Consider the following 22,654-nt stretch of genomic DNA (forward strand, 5'->3'; position numbering starts at 1 on the left):
CACTGGATTTATGTCATAATTTATTGGATGAGTTGTTACGACCCACAGATGTGGACAGGGTGCTTGGATCGGTTCATGCCACCACTACACAACTCGACCCTTGCCCATTATGGCTAATAAAGTAATCTGCCAGGGGAGTTTGCACCTGGATCCTGGAGGTCATCAACTCCTCGTTAAGAGAGGGAGTGGTCCCTGCCCCATTAAAGGAGGCAGTGATTCGCCCACCTCTGAAAAAACCTAATCTGGACCCAGGTCTAGTGATCAACTACTGACCAGTAGCGAACCTCCCTTTTCTGGGCAAGGTGTTGGAATGTGTGGTGGCTGAGCAGCAACAGACTCTCCTGGATGAAACGGATTATCTAGATCCATTTCAGTCGCATTTCAGGCTGGGTTATGGGATGGAGACTGCCTTGGTCACCATGTTTGATGACCTTTGCTGGGAGAAAGACAGAGGGAATGTATCCCTGTTGATTCTCCTAGACCTCCCAGCAGCTTTCGACACCATTGACCATGGTGTCCTTCTGGGCGGATTGGCTGGGATGGGAATGGGATGCACCATTTTATGATGGTTCCGCTCTTACCTGGCTGATCGAGTCCAGAAGGTGGTCTGGGGGACAGTAGCTCTGATCCATGGCAGTTGCTTCATGGGGTTCCTCAGGGCTCTATACTGTCTCCCATGCTATTCAGTTTCTACATGAAACTGCTCGGGGAGGTCATTAGGAGGTTTGGGCTAAGGAATCAGCAATATGCTGAAAACACCCAGCTCTGCCTCTCATTCTCTACCAATCCAGGTGTGGCAGTCGCCGATCTGAACTCGTGCCTGGACTCGATAATGGACTGGATGAGGGTCAATAAACTGAGGTTCAATCTAGACAAGTTCGAAGTGCTGCTGGTAGGGGCTCTGCCAGATAGGTTAAAGGGCCATTTCCCTGCCTTAGATGGGGTTACACTCCCCCTAAAGGGCAAGGTCCACAGCTTGGGGGTGCTCCTTGACCCCGGTCTGAGCTTGGAAGCCGAGGTGGACTCAGTGTCCAGGGGTGCCTTCTTACAGCTGTGGAGAATATATCAACTTTGCCCTTACCTGGAGAAGCGAAGCCTGGCAACAGTCATTCATGCACTGCTAACAACCAGTCTGGACTACTGCAATGCGCTATACATGGGGCAGCCTTTGAAGATGGTCCAGCAACTGCAACTGGTACAGAACCAGGCTGCACAGTTGGTAAGTGGTGCCACAGCATGGACTTATATCATGCCAGTTCTGAAAAATTTACACTGGCTGCCAGTTGCTGCTTGGGTCCAATTCAGAGTGCTTACTTTGACATATAAAGCCCTAAATGGCTTAGAGCCAGGTTACCTAAAGGACCTCCTTCTTCCATACAAGCCTGCCTGTCCTCTAAGATCAGGCCAGGAGGCCCTTCTGAAGATGCCATCCTTGAAAGATGTGAGGGGGATGACATGTTGAAATAGGGCTGCCTTGGCTGTTGCCCCCCAACTTTGGAACACCCTCCCTATAGAGATCCGCCTGGCTCTAACACTTGGCTTTTCGGCGCTAGGCCTTTCTGTTTAACCAGCATTTTAATTAAACAGTATTCTTTAGCTGGCCATATGAGCAGCACGACTTATTAATATTAATGTTTTAATAATGGTTTTTAATATAGGATATTTTATAATATTGTCTATTTTAATGTTTTAAAAGTTTTAAAAGTTTTAATATTGTTGTATGCCGCCCAGAGACCACTGGTATGGCGTGGCTAAAAATATGATAAATAAATAAATAAATAAATAAATAAATAAATAAATAAATAAATAAATAAATAAATAAATAAATAAATAAATAAATTTTATAGATGGCCTAGGACAGATGGCTTGTGCTTCATCCCGCAGGTTTTCCTAGGGGGTGCTCTTCCACTTGCTCCACAAGCTGCTTAAATGGGTTCACAAATGTTTATACATTGGAGAGTAGGGCTTTCCACCACATTCCCATTACCCCTTCCTACACATTCATTGTACAGTATGTGCAATGATAATTATGCGTTCCTACAAATACTAATATGAACTAAGCTTGAGGCAAACAGCTTTCCTGGTGCTTCAGAAATCTGTTTGCTTGCATCTTACCCAGTGTAGAATAGTTTGGGGATAAAAAACAGTACCTCTGCTTATTTTTAACAAAATCCCTACCTCCTTGTTTACTTTATTTAACATTTTATCCAGCCTTGCCTTCTAAAGTTTTCTATGGTTAATAAAACAGTATGAAACATAGTAAATAGATGGCTGCAGGCCAAACATGGAAAAGTAAAAGAAGTCAACCCTCTTCAGAAACAAGCTAGGCCCAAATGTCTTTCAGTACATGTGAAGCATTAGAAGGCAAAGGTAGAGGCAAACCTCATAGGTAAGCATATTTCACAGAATTAGAGTCACTACAGAAGACACCCCACAAGGTATCCCAGCAGCTAAAACAAAGGATACTCTATTAACTCTAAGCAAAGCATTCATATTTGTAAAGGAATATACATACTCTGATTTGTTCCAGGAAGCCAGTAGGCCAATCTTCCTCCCATCATCGGGTATTCAGCTGTAAATTTTAGCAGGCCAAAACTCAGATAAGAGTTTGTGAAAACAGAGATGTGATTTTTCTTGGCTAAGTGATGTATTTTTAAAAGAAATAATGAATAAAGGAACTGGATGCTACTTTAGTTGCATCTAAACAATATTAGCTTACTAAATTGTTACATTTGGGGGTGAATGAGAGGTGGGAGAAATACAGCAGCATGCAGCGAATAGATGCAGAACTGTTATGGCCATTGGGATGTGTGCACCCACGATCCCCTATTCAACTTTCATTACGACACTTCAAGCTCCCGTAATGCAAACCTGTGAACCAAACATTAGTTGTGTTTTAAGTGATCAGGTGGGCCATGGAGCAGCGTTCTTCATTCTCACCATTATTCCTCTGTTGAATGTAATTCCCCCCCCCCCCCCGGTCTCTCTCAGGTCTGATCCACTGACTTGTCTGACGTACATATGGTAACCATGGTTGGACTATCTGGTTTCAGAGCACTGGCTGAAGTCTTAGGGAATTGCTATGCCTATCTAGATCTCCAGGCAGGAAGACAAATCTCAGGGCAAATGTTGGTGGAGAAAGCACAAATCTGATTTTTCTGTGTGAGATGTCTCTATAGCCTGGGTATGCATCTTCGTATACAGTGGTACCTCGACTTATGAACTTAATCCATATTGGAACAGCAATTGTCAAAGAGTTCGTAAGTCGAGGCACGATATCCCATAGGAATGCACTGAAAACCATTTAATCCGTTCAGGCTGTTTTTCGTTCATATGTTGAGGCGCTGTTTGTACGTAGAGGCATTAGTTCCCATAGGAACTAATGCAAAGCTGGTTAATCTGTACCACTAGGGGGAGAATTTTTTTCTTCTATTTTTTCTTCTTTTGAACTTAGGTCAAAAAAGGGCAGCAAAGCTTTTTTTGTGTTTTTCTGCATGCAAGTTGAAGCAACATTTTACGAATGGAGCTGTTCGTAATTCGAAACGTTTGTAAGTAGAGTCGTTTGTAAGTCGAGGTGCCACTGTATTCCTAGCAGGCACTCAGGTAGTAGCATCGCACCTGCCCTCAATTTCAGGTTTTAGCCTAGAAATCCCAGAGGATAGGATGCTAACGACCTGGCAACCCTAGCCACGACTAGAAATACTTCTAATTCCCAATTCAGGACCCCTGACTCATCTCTGGCCTTTAAACCATCGTTGGTTAGGATTATGCCTGTACTAACGAACTCACAAAACCATGTAAGGAATGGCCACAGAAATGACTAAGAAAAAATGGCCAGGGATTAAAAACGACTTTCAGTTATGGCCATTACCTCCCCAGTCTTTTTGAGCTGAATTTTTTTCTATAGACCAGTAGTCCCCAACCTTAGGCTTCCAGAGGTTCTTGGACTACAACTCCCAGAAGCCTTCACCACCACCTCGGCTGGCCATGATTTTTGGGAGCTGAAGTCCAAGAACATCTGGAGGCCCAAGGTTGTGGACCAGTGCTATAGACCACTGGTTCTTAACCTTGGGTTACTCAGGAGTTTTGGACTGCAACTCCCAGAAGCCTTCACCACCAGCTGTCCTGACTGGAGTTTCTGGGAGCTGCAGTTCAAAAGCATCCGAGTAACAAAGGTTAGGAACCACTGCTATAGACTATACATTCTATTGCTAAAGGAGTATTACAACTGCTTGGGACATCTACAGCATATTCTACTGTGGATTCCCCTGTGGGCCTGATTTAAATTTTATTTCAAAAATTCTTTCATGTCATCCAATCATGTGACAGTCAAAGAAAATAACTGGGGCTAAAATCCTCTTAGCTGACCATGATCTGGCATTTTTTTAATTGCTACACAGTTATCCTAAGATGACAGCATTGTTTCTATCAAAGCACTGCGATTATTTAGACGTGTTTGAAATATAAGCTTGGCAGTTCCCTTAACAGGCAGCAATGGATGTTTAGGGAGAGACAGACCAGGTAAGAAAGGAGAAGGCAAATTAAAATATAGGAGTCCTGTGACAGCACCATTTTCAGTGTGAGAGTCTATTTATTAATATTTTTTTCTTAGCATAGCTATGCCTCTTAGGAATTTCCTTAACATCAGCTTCATTAGTTAGGAAGGCAGCAATCCATAACCAATTTTCTTTTCATGTTGCACTTGTTCGGATATAAACCCAGCCCTTTTGTTAAAAACATTTGCAATTAATCCTTCAAACAAAAGAAATGCAAATCTTACTGTCTCCCCTAACCAAAATCATCCAACTCAAGGCCCTGATCACCATCTATTATACGCTAAAATGAATTGAAATTCCCACTTTGAGCCTAACCTAATTTTCTACTGATAATAAGCATGGATTCCCAGAAGCACACCATGCATCTTGATAGTAACATCCTAATTTCCCTTCCTGGTAAATGTTTTAAATAAGATTTTAGCACCAAAGGAAATTAACCTTTAAATTAATTGTAATTATAAAATGCCACTGCTGATTTTGTCTGCAGCCTAATTGCTTGCTATTATTTAAACCAGCTGCACCTCAGCAGAGCTTTTAAGTTTCCCAGAGTTACATAGCACCAGCCAATCATGATGTCTGGATCTGTTTGTGACCAGATTGGTCTGTTTGTGGTTCTGTGAATATCAGAGCAAGATGTTAAATTCATGTGACAAACAAAACTGAGACTGCCATCACTGAGGACTGCGTGGGAAACATGTCACGTGAATACCACAGATATTTCTACTCCCCCCTCCCCCCGGGAATGTTTTTTGAGAATGCTTATCATCTACAGCTACTCAATTTTTGCAGTGTGGATGCAAATCGCAGTTGCACATCCCATTTGTGCCAGATTAATTATTCATCCTGCTCCTCATTTAGGAACACAGGCATCTCTCTTTGGATCATTATGCACAATAAAATGATCCCAGAGCTTTCACCTTGCATGGAGAAATGGCTGGAATGGAAATGGTTACACACAAGTTCCCTTTCCACCCATCTATTCAAACTGGCAGCCTCTCAAGGCTGCTTGTTAATTATTAAAAAATCTGAAGAGTATTTTAAACCTACTGTGAAACATTACTACTGCCCCTAACATTAAAGCATTATAAGACAAGTGAGTGCAAAGATGCCTGCTTAAGGACTATTTGTCTGTGCCTCTGGGACTGGAAATGCAAATATGCATAACTGTGCCCTATGAGAATGTCTTTTTTTTCTGCGAACAACAGACTGCCCTCTTGCCATATTGCAAATGTCCCTGTATTTCAAAAGCTCTTTTTCCTTGAGGCCTGATAACAAATGTCTTGTCTGAGAAACACTTGTTCAAAGACCCCTTTGGATGTCCAGAAAGAGTCATGCTGTTTGTTTGAGCTCCTTGCTCAAACAAAAACTTCGTAACTATTGTGGATTTACCTAGATTCTCCCCAGATAAGCTGGAAAAAACACGCTTACAACTCACACCACTACAAGTAATAATAACAATACTTGACATTTGTAAAGTACTTACTGTTTTCTCAAAACTGCTTTGCATGCACTATTCTGTAATACTTACAACAGCCCTCTGAGGCAAAGTCGTTACCACCGCCATTGTGAAGGCTAAAGAAGGGGCTAAAGCTTGAAGGGAATTGCTAGCCTCATGCCATCTGAGGGTGACATACAAAAGCCAGGGAATATCTTAACTGCAATTCTGTTTCCTTGGCATTATGCTACCCTTGGCAAAATACAGGAAAAATAGAACAGATCAAGCCCTCCCACTGCTTATCATCTACATGTAGTATGTGAGAAGATGAATTTTGTGATGAGATGGGTTTTTAAGTTAAAATCTTTTAAAGGCATATGGGTTTTGTAATTATGAAGTGAGCCAGAGAGGTTCCATTTTGTTTCTTTGTATATAATATCTGTGCTATGCTGACAAGTTGTTTTCTAGGCGAGCAGAGAGCATGTTATTCTGAAGGCCTGAGAAGGACTCGGTGTGATTAGATAGATGGAAATTGTTGTGGCTCTTTGAGAAACCACCGTAACCCAAATAACATCTGCTGTGTATGAGAAAGAATTCATGTGATGTAACAGGACTGTTTGCCTAGTAACGAACTCTGATTGGATGACATCGTGGGAAGGTGCATTAGGCCCTTGCCAGTTACTCTTGAAAAAGGAACTTTTTACCTATGGACATTGTCTTTCCAAGACCGACCTTTCAGTGATTCGTGACCTACATTTCAGCCATATGGGACTTACCCTGATGTCTTGAGAGAGAGTTTGGTGGCCTACCTACATGGACTGGTTTCTATGCTTTGCTGGATTACTTTTGGACTCATGGGATTTTTCCTAAGGACTGTACATGGACTATTTTCTATGGACTGTTACCTATGGAATATTCTTTATGGACTTCTTTTCTTGGAATACTCCATATGGACTATGCTCTTGTAATTTTGTAAGGACTATGGTATATTTACTGGATTTTACTTTTCTAAGGACTATGGGACATATAATGGATTTTTACTTTTGTTTAGGGATTTTTATTCTATAGTATCACTGAGGACTATAACCTTGTTATAACCAACTTGGATTATTTTGTTTACTATTGATTTCCTGGACTGGAACTGTTTTTATTCATCTTAATGGTTTTTAGGTTTTTGAATACTTTTATATTTTTCATGTTTTCTTTGCCTCACTACATCTGTGTAACTAAACAGCACAATGCTAGATTATTTGTTTTGGTTTAATTTGGCTTAGTAACATGCTTTTTCTTTAATAAAATAAAGATTATAAAACTCATTTGGTTTCCTGAACAGTACACTTGTCATAGGGTCATCTGAGAGTGCTGCCTCGGCCTAGCTTACTTAGAGTCCTGTCAGTGGTGCAAGTTAAGTCTAAGGACTACAAAGCCCACTTGACCTTTTCACAATAATATCTGAGAGTACCAGGGTGTTCTTATGTGGGCAGACTTGTGAGAAGGAGTGTTGTAGCATGGCTGGCTGAATTGGACTCTTTCAGCTCATTTTAGCATGTGCAAGCTCCTGATTGCTCTCTGTCCAAGCGTACACGCGTGTTTTCGAACCCGTGTTCGTCACAAATTTAACCTTAGCTTTAGAATACAACACATTTAGAGAATTCCATTGCAAATCAATCAATAACATGGAAGCATACTTAAGAGCTTGAAAAAGTCACTTTTTAAAATTGTAACTCTCAGATAGTCAGTTGCTCTGGTAGTTCAGAGATTATGGAAGCTGTAGTCTAATAAGGGCGTCTTCCAAACCTTGGAACACTCAGAGTCATTTTAGTGTCCTACTCTCCTCGGAGGGGTATGGAATGAGGTTGAATCATGACCACTGGTTGAACACAAAGGGTCATTCACTCTTCTCACTCGTTCTTCTTTTTTACATGAACACCTTATGTGTATCCAGGTTTAAGGACAATGCACTGTAACTGCTGAAACTGTTCACTGATCTCTCTCCCTCTGTTCTGTCTTTAAGTTCTGTGGAAAGGAAGCCACAGTTCATTACCAGCTGCTATTACTTGGAAGCTCTCCCAGAGGCATGTCAACTTAGGACCAAAGCATATGAGCTGGCAATTATAAGGTGAAAAATCACCATCCCTGAAGAGATATTTTTCGTCCAAGCTGCCATGTCCGTGCAGTCAAGTTGGAAACCCGAAGCCACTGTTTACCTCTCAATAACTAATCACTGAACAAAAACTAGCTAATGTGTAACTTCTAGAGCTATAGAAACATCATGCTGGGCTACTCAAACATTCTTTACCTCTGAAGGAAACTCTGCTTCTAATTGCAGAGCTGTGCTTTGTCATTTAAAGCGGTAGGTGGGATTGCTTTTTTTTAATCATCCTTAGGTAGGGTTTGGCTTCAGCTGGCCTTATGATGAGGCCATAAAGAAATGTAGGGGACTTGAAGGCAATGGCATTCCCCCCCTCGGCTCTGTTCGGTATCTGGTAGCATAAGTGGACAGACATTGGATGTGGGTAGAGAGAGAAGAGAGCCAATTAATCTTATTGGGATGTGAATCAACAGAATTGGCCTATGAGAATGATTAGCAGAATAGTTATCAAGCCAGTTGTATCCCTCACCTTGACATCTTAGAAGAAAAGCTAAGAGCAGGGGTGGCGTTTTCATGTTGTCACAGAGACAAGGCTTAGGATTGATGCCTACATCTGGGCTCACCGATTGTGATTCCTAAGTGATATGAGGGGAATCTTGCTAGATAAGTCCAAAATCTAGACTAAACCTGACTAAGCAGGTAACATGGCAATTCAGAATGAAGGGGAAAGAAACAGGTTTTTTTGCAGCCTAAGGGAATGGCAGTACATACCTAGATACTGCAGTGCTTCCCACCATACACCCACCCCAGATTTATGCCCAGGCTTTCAAGCTACAGTACTTCATACAGACAAGTGAAACCTTCTGAAATCTTCTCTAGTGCAGTTCACTCTGAAATTTGTCTCTCTGCCTAGAAATATAAGGAAGATAGCAATTCCTTAAGGATTCAGGCTATGACTTGAGATCAGGCAACTCAAAACAATATGGTGTGTACTGATTAATTGCATGAGGTAACCAGGGCAAGACTTGTGGGGAAAGGCCTAGTTTGTTCCAGCCTCAAACTGAGGTTATGATGAACCAGCAGACTCCAACCATTGTTGTAAATTTACTGGCTCCCTCCATTTGTAGGTGGAATGGGAGCATTGTCAGAGGCACACTCTGATGGATAATCTTTGCTGAGATTTTTTAGGAATGCTTAAGGCATGATTGATTGACTGATTGACTGACTGATTTTTCTGTTTGTTCCCTCCCTTAACCACTGCAAGGTTTTAAGCACAAATTACTTATGGCGACTGTTCTGCCAACAAAGCAGTGGCATATCCCTGGTACCATTACAATGTGAGGAGAGGACTGCTCCACTAATCTAATTTTAACAGTTTCCTATCAAAGACTTGCTAGATCAGTGGTGGTGGTGGGGAATGTTCAGAAGGGAGAGCGCTTTGAATTTGCATTGCAGCTTCAGATATATACATGCAACAGTTTGGTTCAGTTTCACTATGCCTTTCACTGTCTCAAGGAGCCATTAAAAGGACCAGAATAATGTCAGCAATAGCCTCCGCATAGCATTCTAGTTCTTTGGGAGAACATTTTCATGATCTTGAATTATTCTGGCCACATAAAAGGATCCCCAAGGGGGAAAGATGATGCATACAAAACAGAACCATGGATCAAATAATAAACTATTCTTTGACGATGAGATGTATGCTGTCTGTTTTTGGTATCTCTTTTTTATATCTTAGCTTTACACTCTGAAAAGAAAAAAAGGACCCGTGTCCCATATTTTATTTCCAGCAGTCTGGCTGACTGTGTATGCCCATAATACTGATATTATGTAAAAGTCTGAAATACCACCTACAGAGTAAGTCAAAGCCCCAAGGAAATTGTAAAGTGAAATGCTTACTTACATTTACACAACACTGCATAAACACAACCAACCCTATATAACCAGTCCAGAGTAAAAAAATAATATATGGCAAAGAAAGGAGCAGGTATGCACTGACAAATTCTATCCTTTGCTCAACATGCATTCCGGGGAATGTAAGAACTGACCCACTCCACCCGACTACAGCCTCCATGCATGAGTTTATTTGCACTGTCAGACATCCTGCTTGATAACCAGTGATGTATATTGTTTGCACATATTTATTATTTCTGTTTGTATTTGATACACCGTCCACCCTTGAACATGTTGCTAGGACCACTTCCAAAATTTAGGATTACAGTATTAAATAAAGCAACAAACAAAAGCATACATACACAAAACAAAACCCCAGACAAAACAGCATCAGAGAGCAGGGCAAAAAGTAGCCACCAGAATGAAAAACACACAGCAAGTAGCCTCAGATCAATGAGTGAAGGATCAAAAAAAATGTATATCTGATTTTCTTTTTAATTGAAAAAAAAACCAAAACCAACGACCGTGGGTTGCCACTGAAATGACGTCAAGTTAGGCATCAGGAGAATCTGCCCGGGGAGAGCATTCTGCATTCCTCCTGCCACAACCGCACTGGACATTTCCTCTGTCGATACTGCAGCCCAGACAGTGGCAACACCTCTGGAAGGGCACGTGTTGGGGGCCTTAATGTATAGGTAGACAAAAGCAATTTCTGGTCAAACTAGTACCAAACCATGAAAGACTTAAAGATCAAAACCAACATTTTAATATGGCATGTTCTAACAATTCTGTTGAACATTGCCAGCCCTCCTTCATCTCTAATGGTGGTTGTGTTCAATACAATGTCAGTTCATAACTAAACAATAATATATACTCAAGTGTAGGTGATCTGACAAGTTTTACCATGGCCTGGGTAGATGAGCAGGGTAGGGTTGATTTAACCCAGTTTTGTCCACCAGGTTATTTGATTGTGCACCATTTTAAATTGGAGGGCTGGGAAGGAGGAATTGTCCCCCATAAGGATTCAGTTTTATCACAAGAAGATCCATTTGCCGTGGCACCAGTTCCAAGGGTCTGTACCGACTGTTCAGCCAATAAGATGGAAAATATGTATTGCTGGTGTGTTTTCCCATCCTGCTGCCTAGCAGGTTCCCTGTCCAGTCTGGCTAAGGTGGTCTTGTGGTGGTGGTGGAGGACACAGGATTGTAGTTTTTGGACCATCAACATTCACATGACAACTAGCTTCAGAGGAACAGGATTTCCTAGTCACCCTGCAAGCAGTGGAGCACTTTCAAGACACCACTATCATGACACATTGACAGGTCATCCCCTGTGTCTTGTTTTTGTCACTGTGCAGGGACTGGGACTGCAGTCATGGCAGTACTTGGAGTGGTATCCATAATATCACCCAATCAGGTTAGTGGGATCTGGTTCAGGTCTGATGAGGTGAACATGACAATTGGATTTGTCCACTCCACATATGGACACTCGATCCTTGTCCATCAGAGCTAATAAGATCCGGTACCCAGTAATTTATAGCTGGGTCTAAGGAGTGTAAACGCCTCATTATGCTATGGGATGGTGCCTGCCATTTTGAAAGAGGTGGTGGTGTGTCCCCTCCTGAAGAGGACCTTCCTGGGCCCAGATGTAAGTGAAAACTACCATCCCATTAAAAATATCTTTTTTTCAGACAAGGTGACGGCTGGTCAGCTTTGTACATCGTTGGCAGATACTAGTTGTCTATATCCCAAGAACTCTAACAATCAAATGGGACATATAAAGCCTGAGAAGAATGAGGAACTTGTGATGGCTAGATTGGTTGTGCAGTTACCCTGCCTGTTTTACATCTCCTTCTGCTTGGTCGGGAGTTGTTTGGGGGTGGAATGAGAGCTTACGACAAGCAGGTTCAACCCAGCAGCAAACCTTCATGCCCACTAAGTTCTGCTTCCTGGATCAGTGTTCCAGTTACCCCACCTTGCTTACAACTCTGGCACCTCTGCTAGACACAACTGCCTGATCCTTAAGATCTATTGGGGAACCTTTTCTCCCTATCTCACCAATCGGTGCAGTACACTTTGTGGGAATACAAGAGAGCCCTTTCTCAGATGTAGCACCTCATTTGTACAAAGCCTTCCTCCTGTTCCATTAATTTAGCATTGTTTCTGTTCCAGCATTAAATTAAACCCTGGCTATTCACTCCTGCATTTGGCATGTAGGAAGGTCACAGCTTCATTTCCAAGACTTCAGTTTTGCTGATTTATGTTTTCTTTGAATTTAAAATTGTTTTAAAGTGTTCAAAATATTTCAATTGGCCTGAACATATGTATTGCAATTGTTTTAGGTGCTCTTAATGTGATTTTATTGATAGCATTCCACTCAGATCTGGGGTGTAAAACTAGCATTTAAAGACACCAGAAGCAAGTTAGTGGAAAGTAATTTGTGTAATCTGTGTTAAACTGGAATAACTGCCACTCTGGGACCTGCACTCACTAATCACGGTTGTGATTCAAAGGCTCATAATTAAATATAGGCATAGACTGAAATATGGGAAGAAATCTCTGTCCTAACCACACTTCAACTCCCTCTAGCTGTACAACAATTTCACCAAGAACACAATCAAACTCTACAACAGTATGAAATGGTATGAAACTCAGTATCAAATGGATATTTACTAAGAAACTGTAATTTTCATCTTCCGTGAGCTTGATATTGGGATCTCATCAACAACTTAATAAGAAAATTGGTATGGTGCATGCTAAATATATTCTATAATTTTAAAAGACACACTGTGGGACAGGCGAGGGTCCCCCTGCCCATTGGTGTGGGTTCTCTACCTCCCCAAGAGCCAAGGTGAGCTTCCCAAACTGCAAGCCGGATGGGAGACAGCATGTTGTCATGATCCTGAGACAGGGTGCTAGGTCAAACTACTGGTACCACCTGAGGAAGCTGCTCGGGTCTGTCAGGACCAAGAGATGGGAAGCTTGCAGGTTCAAGAACCACCACTGAGCCTCCCACAGGCAGAGGAAGCAGGAAGGGCAAGCAGTCCCATGGCAGAGACCTTCCTGTCAACCTGCCAACAAATGTGGAGACAACAAGCATCCCGCTCCTCCCCACTCCATGCCTCGCGATACAGGAGAACCCAGCAAGGTTCTGGCACGGTTCTCTTGAGAGGACTATCTTCCTTACAACTTAGTGGCTATTGGTAGAGAGTGGGGAGGTATATCAGAGGAAGGGGCCCTCACCACATGCCTCCAAGGACAGCTGATGGCCAGCATATAGCACCCAGGTTGTGACACCCCATGCCTGGAACACCTGCGAGGTGTCCTAAATGGGTAGAGGACATGAGGCACCACCCCTCGGAGTGAAGAGACTCTGTAGGGTCTCACTTGCCAACTCCGAGGACTGTGGGAGTGACCTTAACTTCCTGGCCCCTTAAAGGTTTAAGTCTTATGGTTTGGCCTGGTTGCCCCTTTAAAAGTTCTGCTGCTATAATGAAGAGCCTTTTCCAGCAACTACTCATTGTGTTGCTTTGGGGGGGGGGGTAGGGGTGGCAGCTCCCACACACTTGCTGTTCCATCTTCTGCATTTTTACTCCAAAGCAACTTGAGCTTAAGTGCACTTACTCTCTAATAAAAAAATGGATTTAAGTCTTCAATGGGATATTTACACTGGAATCCTAAGCATTCATCTATGAATAAGTACCAGTTAAAATGCATAGGATTGTCCTGTTAAAAGTATGCTTTAATGACTAATTAAGCAACGCACACACAGAGAAAGAGACAATATACCACGTAAGTCCTGGCAGCGTCAGGATAAGTCCAGGATGGTGGGCATCCTCTGAAATTTGGGCATGTTGGACATATCTGTCCTGGTCTGTGAGCCACCCATGGGTCCTGGTTTCCAGCATGCACAGTAGTTACAACTTGTGCACATCTATTCAGAAGGAAGTTTCACTGAACTGTTAAGATTGTGACCCTAGTTATAGCCAGATTGCAACATTAAATTGATTAGTTCCTTCTTAGCCTTCCTTCAGTTAAAACAAGATAAAAATTGAAAGGAAGTTATGCAGAGCTGCAAGCAATGATGCAACATACCAAAATGCAATACAAATGATATACTGAATTTTTCAAAATTTTAAATTAAATATCACTGCGTTGAAGAACACAGTTTTATTTGTCCAAAAATGGAGACAGGAAAGCTGAAGTAAGATATACAACTCCTGTGAACCGAAACAGTAATTCCTGGGCCAATCACAATATGTCTCTTCGGATAGTCAAGGTGGCATTCAGAGCATGCCAACTTTGCATCCGTTCTTCTACCTAGGGCAGAGTAGAGTCACAAGGGAAAGAATTCAGTGAAACAGCAAGCATTTTCTTTTAATTTTGTGCAATCTTCCAATCCCACCAGGCTGTTGTTTTATTGATGACCCTCTAGAGCTTTTCACTAAGTAACTAAATATTTAATGATGATTTGAAAAAAAAAACACCACATATTGGATTGTAGGATTTTCTTGACATACAGCATGTACAGGAAGAGTCAAATTGCTACAGAGTTTAACTGATTGAATGCATATTTCAAAGTAACCAAATTAACTGTGTAATTTTAAGAAAATGCGGTCTAATAAGATTTACGAAAACAAAAACAAAATGTTTGGATAAGATTATATCCCACCAAGGAAAGATAGGTGATGACATTTCAGTGACTTTAAATTGTTCCTGCTAATAATTCTAGCTACATTACAATGGGGATAGCTTTATATGATCAAACTCAATAGAAAGTGATGCCAAGCAAATGGGACAGAACAACATAGACCTCACAGAATACATCTCCCCCTCTTTAGTAATTTCTTTCCTTCCTTCTACCTTGATATCTGGTATTCCAACTGCATCACCCAAAGAAGTAAAAGTAACCAAGAACATAGGACTGTGAATTATTTTTAAATGGACTGTTGTGCTCTGTTGTTTTAAATGTGTTTTAAGACTGATTTTAGTTACCATTTTAATATAATACTTGTTTAATTTCTTTTAAATATTTGTATAATTACTATTTTAGCTTTTAAATACTGTTTTGATTATGTAAGCTGCCTTATTCTAAACAAACAAACAGACAAACAGACAGACAAACAAACAAACTCTGTGATATTTCCATCTTTCTGAGGGAATTACTGGATAGCTCAATGGTTTAGAGCAGCGGTGCCAAACCTTTTTGGGACCATGGACTGGCTGACCCTCCAAGGAAGGCAGGGCCCCCCTGAAGGTGTGTGTGTGTTTTCGGGCACATGTGCGAAGCGGTGGAGGAGCACCTGCCTGCGTGAGCGCTCCCCCATCCCTTCGCATATGTGCAGAGGTGCCTGGACACCCGCCCCACTTGGGCACTCGGGCACATGTGTGAAGGGGTGGGGGAGTGCTCACAATGGTGCTGGCATGTGCACACATGCACAGCTGTGGGGAAGAGAGTGTGTGCGGGAGGGGGAGGTCTGTCTTGGCAGCCCGGTCTGGCTCAGGCCGTGGACTGGCACCGGGCTGCGGACTGGGGGGTTGACGACCTCTGGTTTAGGGAGTTCAGTTCCCTAATCTGCCTCCTTGACAGGGGCTGTACTTGATCCATAGATTCACTTTCATCTCTGCAATTTTTTTATATTATTATTATTATTATTATTATTATTATTATTATTATTATTATTATTATTATTATTATTATTATTATTATTATTATTATTATTATTATTATTATTATTATTATTATTATGTTTCCCCCAAAATAAGCCCTACCCTGAAAATAAGCCCTAGTTAAGTAAAACCCTGCCCTCCACCAAGGATCCTCCCAAGCTCCCAAGAGAGACTTAAAACTTCTTCCCCTCCTCTCCCACTTCCCTCGCTTGCAGAGGGGCCGGGCAGCCAAGGAGGAAGGAGCTGCACACTACCAGGAACTTGCTTTTTGGCTGCTAAATTCCCAACAGCTCTTGGGGCTGGCGCCTCTGCAGTGTGCACGCTTCACCCCCTCCAGCGTGCGCCCAGGCGAGGCTAACAAAGCACAAGGTTGGAGGGGGGAAGGCAATTTCGGAATTCCAGCCCCCACCAGCCAGTCCGCCCCCTGCCCTGCCTTTATTTCCCCCCTCCCCTCTTTATCCTACCATAACTCTTTCAATCCTCCTCTTGTTTGGCTCCCTCTGGCTCCCTCTTTGGTGCTGGGTACTGCTGGCAGGGCCACATGTTGAAGCAGCTGCTGCCCTCAACTGGGCTTGCGGGCTTCGGACCCCGCCCCCTCCCACACCATGCCTCCCCCTTCACTGCTGCCATTGTTTCCCTCAAAACATGCCCAGTGCCCGCCAGCCCCAACGGGAGCCTCGGCCCAGGCACCGCCCGCCACTGGAGGAACGCAAGCCACCACCAGCAGAGGCACCCCTGGAGGAAGTGGCACCAGGTACATTTAAAGAAGGGGCAGGAGAATGGGAATAAATTAATAATAATAATAATAATAATAATAATAATAATAATAATAATAATAATAATAATAATAATAATAATAATAATAAATAAATAAATAAATAAAATAAAATACTGTATGGTAATTGAATAAATTTAGATTGTTGTTCTTGAAAAAAATCCCCTGAAAATAAGTCACAATGCATTTTTTAAAAGCAACAATTAATATACTGTAAGACCCTATCTTATTTTGGGGAAAACACGGTATTATTATTATTATGTTGCACCCTTTAACAGAATAACTACTGAACTATAACTCTTACTATATTGAGAAATTTGTTAACTGTTGGTCACCTGCCCTGAGTTTTTAAGACAGGATATGGACCCAAAAAGACAGATCAATTCATGTTCTGCTCACACTGGCACTTACTTTGACCATCAAATATAGGTTTTTTTAATGTTGGATTCTGCACCACTGCTGACTAAATTTCATCACAACAAACCAGAAGCTAAATGTAAATACAATACGTGAAAAGAAGTGGCCTTTAAATATTCATGTATCCTGCTTCCAAATATCATGAATTCCCCATTTTTCCTTCTCACAGCTTTAGGTGTTAATGAGAGCTGGCAAATAATTCTAGTTAGATAACGAGCAAATCACATGTAGTCCAATGTAATTCAACTTAACACATGCTTACACTTCTCTCAGTGAAATTAATTAGGTTTCATAATGTTTAACATGTGATTACTGAAATATTCTAACAAAAATATTATGTTTTCAGGGCAAAACTAGGCATCACATTCAACCCAGGGGTACTGCTGAAATGGCAGTATTTTTTCACTTTCAGCCTATGCACCTACCCATTTCAATAACATGTAGGTACATATATCTGTGTTATAACATTATTACCTTAGTCATTTCATGCATTATCTAACCCAGCACTTTCACCTGGACTAGGGGGAGAGCCTAGCCCCCCCCAGTGTATTGTCACTTTCTGCACATGAGCAGTGATGAGTCTACAAAGGAGAGATTCCCGCTTGCATATACACTCTGTTCATGAGCAAGAACCCAGAGCAGATACAGGTAGATGGTAGAGAGGCAGCACAGTCTTGATTTGTGCTTATTTGTTTTGTGTTACTCATGTTTAGAATATCTCTGATGTATAACTGTGATTTATTTTTTAAAGCAAGAGAAACTGGTCAGTGAAAATGTGAATAAAGTTTAACTGATTGATCATGATAGTAGCTAAAGCAAAAGAATAGACATCATTATGCAAAAAGTAAGATTAAAAGGAGACAAATGAAAATTATTGAACTGTATTTGTGTTGTCTTTTGTACTCAGCCATTGTACATTGAAGTAGGAGAACTCAAGCATATTAATTGTCTGCTTAAAACTAGCAGATTCCTCCTGGCTTTACCTCTCTGCAGTGAAACTATTGCAATGAACTGATGCTCCATCTGTACTCCCCCCAAAAAACAACATCGTAACAAACCCCATATTCAGTTTACAAGAACCTTCCCTACAGAATAAAGCGTTGGAAGGACAAGGAAGAGTTAGTATCAGTCATAGGTAGAAGCAATAAGACTTTGACTTGCGAAGAACATTTGGAGGCAAGGGCTTTACTGTTTCATTGCAGGAAAGAAAGTCATTCTAAAGCTGCATTTTTATCACTCCATCCATTTGCTCTGAGCACTGGTGGCCTTTTAAAGATCCAGGATGCTTGGCAGCCTCTCTCCAACCCCAGCCTATTTCCAGTTTTACAGTATGACAAAGTATTCTGAATGAAATCAGAGTGAGATGGATGAGCGAGATGCATGGTATGAAAATGGTTTCAACTGGCATGTAATAAACCTTTAGTACTTACAGCTGTCCTCTTCTTCGGTGATACATTTCACAACATAACAGGCGTAGATGAATCCTGCCAGCTTAAACAAAACGGAACAATATTAGATATATAGTAAATGTGGCTAGAATCTTCAGCAATGGTTTGTGTTCTGGGTGCTCTTGACACTCAATTAATTATGCCTACATTTGGTTATAAAAATTGCAACTCTTTAACATAATTATATATTTGCAACAACCACCACCCTCCCAAAAATTAGTTTCTAGACTGGCTTTATGGGTATATTGCAGTCTATCGAAGTTCTTATTTAAATTCACCCATTTTAATCTGTCACTTAGGCCAATAAAGATGTGTATGAGAAGGACTCTTATTATTCCTACAAGGGTCATTCCACATAAAGTGCACTCCAACAGAATATTATTCCTTCCACATCTTCAAGCCCCCAGCCAGAGGCAATAGCACGTTTCCTGCCTAGATATACTAAACAGGCGAAATTTTCCCCTCTTCCCCACCATGCTTTATAAATATCTGTTTGGATTTGCATTACATATAAGGGGGGGGGAGAGAGAGAGAGAGAATAGCCTAATTTTTTTTGGATATGACAAAGATTTAACAAAATTGTTTCCTAGTAATTGTTTTTTTCCATTTTAAAAAATAATACTGTTCAATGAACAGATGTTAGTCCAGTGATTCCCTAACTTGGGTCCCAGATGTTCCTGAAAGGGATACAACGCCCAGAGGACCTGACCTTTGGCTGGGCTAAGTAGGTCTGCTGGGACTTGTAGTGGAAGAGTGCCTAGGACCCCTCAGTTTGGGAACCACAAAATCACCAGTCTCAGCCCTACAGTTATCTAAGGAAAACAATCCTGTTCTCCCATGTTGTCAGAATTACCAAGATAATGCACATGAGTTGCTTTGAACACTAGAATATCTTCACAGAAACATAGCCTCCTAGAAAAAAAAAGGTAGGGTCCCATCTCATGCGGAGAGTCTCCATCATTTTTTAAATTTGTATTGACAACCCTTGAAAATAACAAAAATAATAACAGGGATTATAATACAAGACAAGTATACAAGACATATAACCCATTTAATCATATAATCACATACACAACAATGAAGAATTTCCATAAATAGCAAAGAATTTCTTCTTCAGACCTGTTTTTTCTCGTGTGAGCAAAATAATGATGGAATGATGGGTCTAGAGCACTGAATAAATATGATTATGAATACATGAATAAGGTTACTGTTGTACTGGCACTGTGTTGCAAAGGCCATATATCATAAATGATAAAGTCTAAAATCTTTAAAAATCTCAAAAACATGCCCTAAATGGGGGAAAAATTGGGTTGAACTGTATTAGTCTCCACTGGTTGTGGTGCTTCCCCATCACGTTCACCCATAGGAATCACTGTGTAAGGGGAAATGTTGGATTTTTCTAGATGGAAAAAAAAATCTATCTGTAGTCCGGTTTATGCAGGAGAGTTTAGTAATACCCTTTAAGCATACATTCTAGACAGACACTGTTTCAGTTGTCACATGAAACCCCCCAGGTCATATTACACATTATATATGATGAGGTAGTAGATGTGCTCCCCTAACTACAGTCTCTGCATATGTCTGGCTGACCATGATGCCAAGGCTTTGTAGAATGTGGTGGAAAAATATAATATCTCTACATCAGAAATATAGCCTAACCTAAACGACAGGTCTGTGCTTTTGCTGTATTTGTGGACAACCACATGGAACTATTAAAACAGATAAAGGTTTTTGACATACAGATTTATCACAATATGCTAAGAATTCCTTGAGTTGAGAGGGTGGTCCTTGAAGAAGTACTATAATGAGAGAATAAGGACTAAGGGATCATAAAATACAAGAAATGTAGAAAGCTTGAATATTTCAGTGATGCAATGAGAAACCCAGATTGTTACAGCTGATCATTGAAGGTAAAATAAATGTGAAAAGAAGTGCAGGAAAGAAAGTATGCCATTCAAAATCATTATTTAAAGCACTTCACTCAATGTTAGTGTAGCCATAATGGTGTCCAACCTCTTACAGGTGAGAAGAAGACAGAAATGCAGAATCCTCACAAGGCAATACAAAACTGATATGTACTTCTTTTGTCAATAACATTTGAGTGGAAAGATACTAGGTTATCCCTAAATTGTTCCAACATGGTCAGATTGCTGTGTTATTCTATTGAATCATTCAGTTCTCCAGAGGATTCTTGGAAACCAAAGATTTTCTACCACCCTGCTTCTAAATGACAGCACTGCCCCAAATGGAAACTTTTATTTGAAGTGGCTCTGTACTTGTGTTGGAAGGACACAAAACTTTAATCCACCATGGGGGATTTGGGACCTTAGCATCCATTTTAAAAAACAAAATGCTCTCTCTCTCTCTCTCTCTCACACACACACATACACACAACACACACACACACACACACACACACACACACAAAGAGAGAGAGAGAGAGAGAGAGAGAGAGAGAGAGAAATATCACAGGCAAAAAACAAATTAGGCATTGGACATTTTCCCAGATTTTATTTGCAGTTATTAAGATAAATAGGGAAAAGGGAAATAAAAAACCGCAAAACTTGGCAGACAAGTGTACGGATTATGAGATTTTGCTTCACATATCACATGGGAAAATGTTGTTCATTGTCGGTGAAAGGTCATGATGATACTTCTGTTGGTGTTTATTGAGATCAGCACACTTATAGTAGGGTACTTAATTTGATTTTAAGTACCCACGTTCCTGTGGCAGTGGGAGATTCTGATTTCAGGGTTCCTTCTGTGAATGCATGTTTTAGTCTGCATGCTATGAGAGTTATCCATGGTGCTGAAGCTATTTTGGTAAAGCATAGATGAAAGCTCTGAAAGGCTTGGCAGCCTCCACCCCCACTGTTACTTTTTCATGTACACGGCACAGATTATATTTCCATCGGCACTTTACTGTGTGAGCATATGCACAGCGTAAAAAACTTCAGAGATTCTGAATTTTAAATGCAGCACTATGCCAGAAATACTCCAATTCTCCTCTTTGTGACCATTGCTTTTACATCAGAATGGGGCATCCCTTCTCCTTTGGAACTCCACACATGTATCACCTACCGGATCAGACAGATGGTTTTAATGGTGCCTGATTGGAAAGCTGTATTTTCTTCACAGGATGCCAGCTGAGTTCTGCATAGCACTAGCTCCCAACCAGCGTATGGAGACTCGCTGCTGGGCCTCAGCAGCACAGCTTGTCAAGCATGCCTCAAAACAGAGCCAATTATAATTGCTCACTGAAGCATCCTTTTCATTGCCATTTCTCAGCATGAGGTGGGTGCATGGGGTCTGGTCTGCAGAGGAAAGGTGCTCTCTGACCTTTACAGCCATTCTGAAGAAAATGTTCCACATCTCTGAGATGCAGCCATTGGCAAAAGTAGTAAATTAGTAAGGATGTGCAATGCAGAGTGGTGGGAGAAATCCCCACACTAACTAGGTTGGGAAAAAAACCCATCAGAACTCCGTTGGATACTTTTAGGAACAATTTATTATATGACCTTGAGCGAAGATAAGTTGCAAACCATGCTATGCACATCCCATATGATGACCTAGCCTAAACACCACCTGAACGTGTAAAAAGCATAGAATTCATCACAGAACTAAACACAGACCATTTATCTCCAGGCTGGCTTCTGGCAGCTGGGGAGGGATCTTCTAATGGTAGATGCTGTGATTTTTATTATCATCATTTTCTTAATTATATGCTTTTAAATGTTTCAAAACGCTTTGAAAATTTGGTAATTGCTTTAATATGATAATTTGTTTCCTTGGGATATAATTATTATAGCTTATTGTGTTTTTAGATGTTGGGTTTTTTAAGTCATTGTAAGCCAAAGGGTGAGATACGAAATGAGTGAATGAATGAAAGAATACCAACATGCCAAGCGGTGATAGAGAAAAGGACTGAGAAAGAATTGCAGTAACATACTACCATATTATACATGGTGGCTGGTGGCACAAATGCTAAGTATTTTAATGAATAAATGCTTACATCACAAAACGTTTTTCTATCCTTTTTTTAAAAAAACATTCCCAGAGTATATAAACTTGATGAAATATGCACATACGTACAGAGAAAGAACACACTTGGTATCTATCTACCTGCCTTCTAGGTTAATGTCTAAAATGGATGGCATGAATAATTTATTTCACCTCTTGGATGATGTAACTGTTGATTCAATACCTTTTGAGGCATGAAATGCAGTGATGTATTTGTTGCTCAGTGGACCCTCTTGCTAAGACAAAGTCTCCATTCAGAAATTCTTTCATGCCATTCTGGTTACAGACACAATGTTGTCATTAAGTAATTATTGCTCTCTATCAGATGCTTACTGGAATGGACCCCAAA

General features: G+C 41.0%; 1 protein-coding gene across 2 annotated transcripts in view; it reads right to left on the reverse strand.

Annotated features, from left to right (window-relative positions):
* The window catches only part of NKAIN2 (sodium/potassium transporting ATPase interacting 2), a 645,401-nt gene that overhangs the window by 24,186 nt on the left and 598,561 nt on the right, over positions 1 to 22,654 (reverse strand). Inside the window, exons 5-6 of one of the 2 annotated variants that reach the window (XM_020794094.3) lie at positions 18,268 to 18,328; positions 2,516 to 2,572 (exon numbers count right to left, since the gene is read on the reverse strand). In XM_020794094.3, the coding sequence (XP_020649753.2) occupies positions 2,516 to 2,572; positions 18,268 to 18,328 (118 nt within the window). The remainder of the gene's footprint in view (positions 1 to 2,515; positions 2,573 to 18,267; positions 18,329 to 22,654) is intronic. The other variant, XM_020794097.3, reaches the window with a different exon arrangement.

Source organism: Pogona vitticeps, chromosome 1, assembly GCF_051106095.1.
Source record: "Pogona vitticeps strain Pit_001003342236 chromosome 1, PviZW2.1, whole genome shotgun sequence".
Classification (NCBI taxonomy): Eukaryota; Metazoa; Chordata; class Lepidosauria; order Squamata; family Agamidae; genus Pogona; species Pogona vitticeps.